Source organism: Etheostoma spectabile, chromosome 16 (assembly GCF_008692095.1).
Source record: "Etheostoma spectabile isolate EspeVRDwgs_2016 chromosome 16, UIUC_Espe_1.0, whole genome shotgun sequence".
Lineage (NCBI taxonomy): Eukaryota > Metazoa > Chordata > Actinopteri > Perciformes > Percidae > Etheostoma > Etheostoma spectabile.
Window position 1 is genome coordinate 11,049,101 of NC_045748.1, and position 2,584 is coordinate 11,051,684.

Consider the following 2,584-nt stretch of genomic DNA (forward strand, 5'->3'; position numbering starts at 1 on the left):
AAGACTTTCACTTCTAAAATGTCACTTCATTTGTTAATTGGTGTTTATTTTGAATTAGCCTTAAAATGGACTTCCACCATCTTTACTGAAAAAGTCATCCTCGTGGCGTCACTGACTTTTGATGACGTCACTCATCTGCCACATGATGTCATCGATTAAACCGAAAGGATTCAGTGGTCCTTCATGGGTTGAAGACATGTGTCGAATGAACCATTTTTTTGAAAGGCTCGTGACGAGTGAACGTTTTTTTTTTTTTTTCAAGAAAGGACGGTTGATTCAGCATGTGACATTATTGAAAATGATTTTTATTTGATCATTTACATTGAATTGATATAAACATGTCCATGAAACAAAATGGTTCAAACATTTAAGAAAGTCTTAATTTGATAATAAGCACAGACATACTTTTGGAAACATAAGTTATCACAAACTGACCAAATGGGAACAAGAGTGCTTCCGCTACACAAAACATCCTATATAACAGATTATAGTTAAAGTCAGTTTCCATGTCTTAATTTATAGTATTTCCCTTCTTTGTTTGTTTTGTTGCCTTAATTGGACAGCACATGCAGTCAAGTCGTCCTCCGTGATGTCCTGATTCCTGTCACATCGCTTTCCTTCTCTCTTCAGGTGAATCGTTCATGTTCTCGTGTTCTTTAAAACCTCCAGGTGTGTTGTTTCTGCATGTCCACTGTGCGTCCTGTTGGCCCCTCCGAGGTGCATGCTGTGCAGCAGGTGGGAAACGGATCTGTAACCTAGTTTTTTGTATTTCAAAGTATCCACAGAATTTGTCTTGAAAAACCGTCAGTCACCAAGCAAATGTCACTGAAAGCCCCGCAACAATAAAAGGTGCCAAATAAATAAATAAATACAGATCAAATAAGTTCATTTAAATAGAGAAATAAATAGTTGCCTTAGGCTACATGCGAAATAATAAATTATAGCTTAAAACAGGACCAGGTCCAACGTTTGATAAAGGCCAACAGGCCGGATAAATAGCGTCAGTGTTCCCTCTTGTTTGTGATTTGGGAGGAAAATAAAAGCCAGGTGTGCTCTGCGATTTCTTATGTGAACAAGTATCCTGGTTGTATTTCTCCCGGCGCACCGTTTGGATGGATTGGATGAATAAGAACTAAATGCAGAAGATATCTGTGTGAGTGAAAGAAAAACTCTTCACTGTGGCCCCTCGTCACTAGGTGAAACTCATGGATACTGTGTGCTCCAGCGCTTTGCGGCGCAGCGAGGCGATGCTTGTCCCTCTCCAGACTTCACTGTCCGGGGAACTACACAGCTGAGGCGAGTGGGTCACGTTGGTCGGGCCCGACAGGGACGCGGGTACCATCCCGGGGAAAGTGGGCTGGTAGAGGTGTGACTGAAGCCCGGAGCCGTTTGACATGTTGGATAGACCCATGGAGTTGGGGGGTGGCCCGGCGCCGAGGCTACACTGAGACAGGGACTGCGCCATGGCCTGCTGGCGGCCCAGAGAAGGCGGTAGCTGCAGTTGAGACACGCCGGGCATCCCTGCCGTGGCCCAGCGGGTGTCGTTGGCGTGGAAGGAGCACAGGCTGTCGCCCATGGCCGCTGCTGCTGCCGCGGCGGACGGGAACTGAGACAGGCCGTGGTGCGTCGGCAGCAGAGTCCCCGGAGCCCGGAACACATTGGTGGTCTTCTTGCGCTTCTTCCACTTGGCGCGTCGGTTCTGAAACCAGACCTGCAGACAGAGATGAGATGAGTTAGGAGGAGCGGATGTAATGGCTGCCGGTGCATGGACAGGTCATGTTATCAGAGCTGTGCGCGCACATAAAAAGGTTATGACATCAGTCTGAGATCATCATGATAATAATGCGAACCAACAACAATAAATCTGTTGCAGAAAAACACAGATTTATGTGTTTGTTTTTCAGGGTCTTACCATCTTGTGAGGCATTCCATTTAGGAGACATTGTTCACAGCTGTGCGTAAACGTCTCTAATTATTACAAATAAAGAAACAACAGATGGTTATGTGTTATGTTGATTATTCTATCTCGATCCGTATGAAAAACGAAGCTTGGAAACGTTCTTACATGGGTTACATTTCAATACAATACTGGATGCCAAATGTGCCAACATTTTAGAAGTTAAGGAACTATTTTCCCTAATTTTGCCTTACATAAATTGGCATTCCCATTAATATTCTTCATGTGTAATCTAGACTTTTCAGAGATGCAGAAATTGTGTTTTTCATTATTATTATTCAGACCTATACCATTTTTATTGTGGTGCAAAACATAGATTTTTAATAACATAATTTGGCCCCAAATGATTTTTTACGGCTTTGGGAGGAGCCATCGCACTCCGATAATAGAGATAATGTAATGGCTGTGACAAACAGACTTTTTTCCGGGAGTCCTTGGTCGTCTGGTTGTAGCCCGTGCGCCTATGATTAATGTGAAGATTTGCTTGAGAAAGTGGAGGCGCAGTAATAAGAACGGGACAATCTCACTCTCTTCCCCCCGCGTAGCCAGCCGTGAAATCCGGCCTGAAATGCATTACACTTCAAAGGAAAGAAAATGCAATTTCTCATTCCGTTTAAAAAAAAAAAA

At 43.7% G+C, this 2,584-nt stretch overlaps 1 protein-coding gene across 2 annotated transcripts in view; it reads right to left on the reverse strand.

Annotated features, from left to right (window-relative positions):
• Positions 1-282: 282 nt before the first annotated feature.
• The window catches only part of otpa (orthopedia homeobox a), a 5,423-nt gene continuing 3,121 nt past the window's right edge, over positions 283-2,584 (reverse strand). For both annotated transcript variants that reach the window (XM_032540280.1, XM_032540279.1), the window contains exon 3: positions 283-1,711. In XM_032540280.1, coding sequence (XP_032396171.1) covers positions 1,193-1,711 — 519 coding nt within the window. In that variant the 3' untranslated portion in view covers positions 283-1,192. The remainder of the gene's footprint in view (positions 1,712-2,584) is intronic.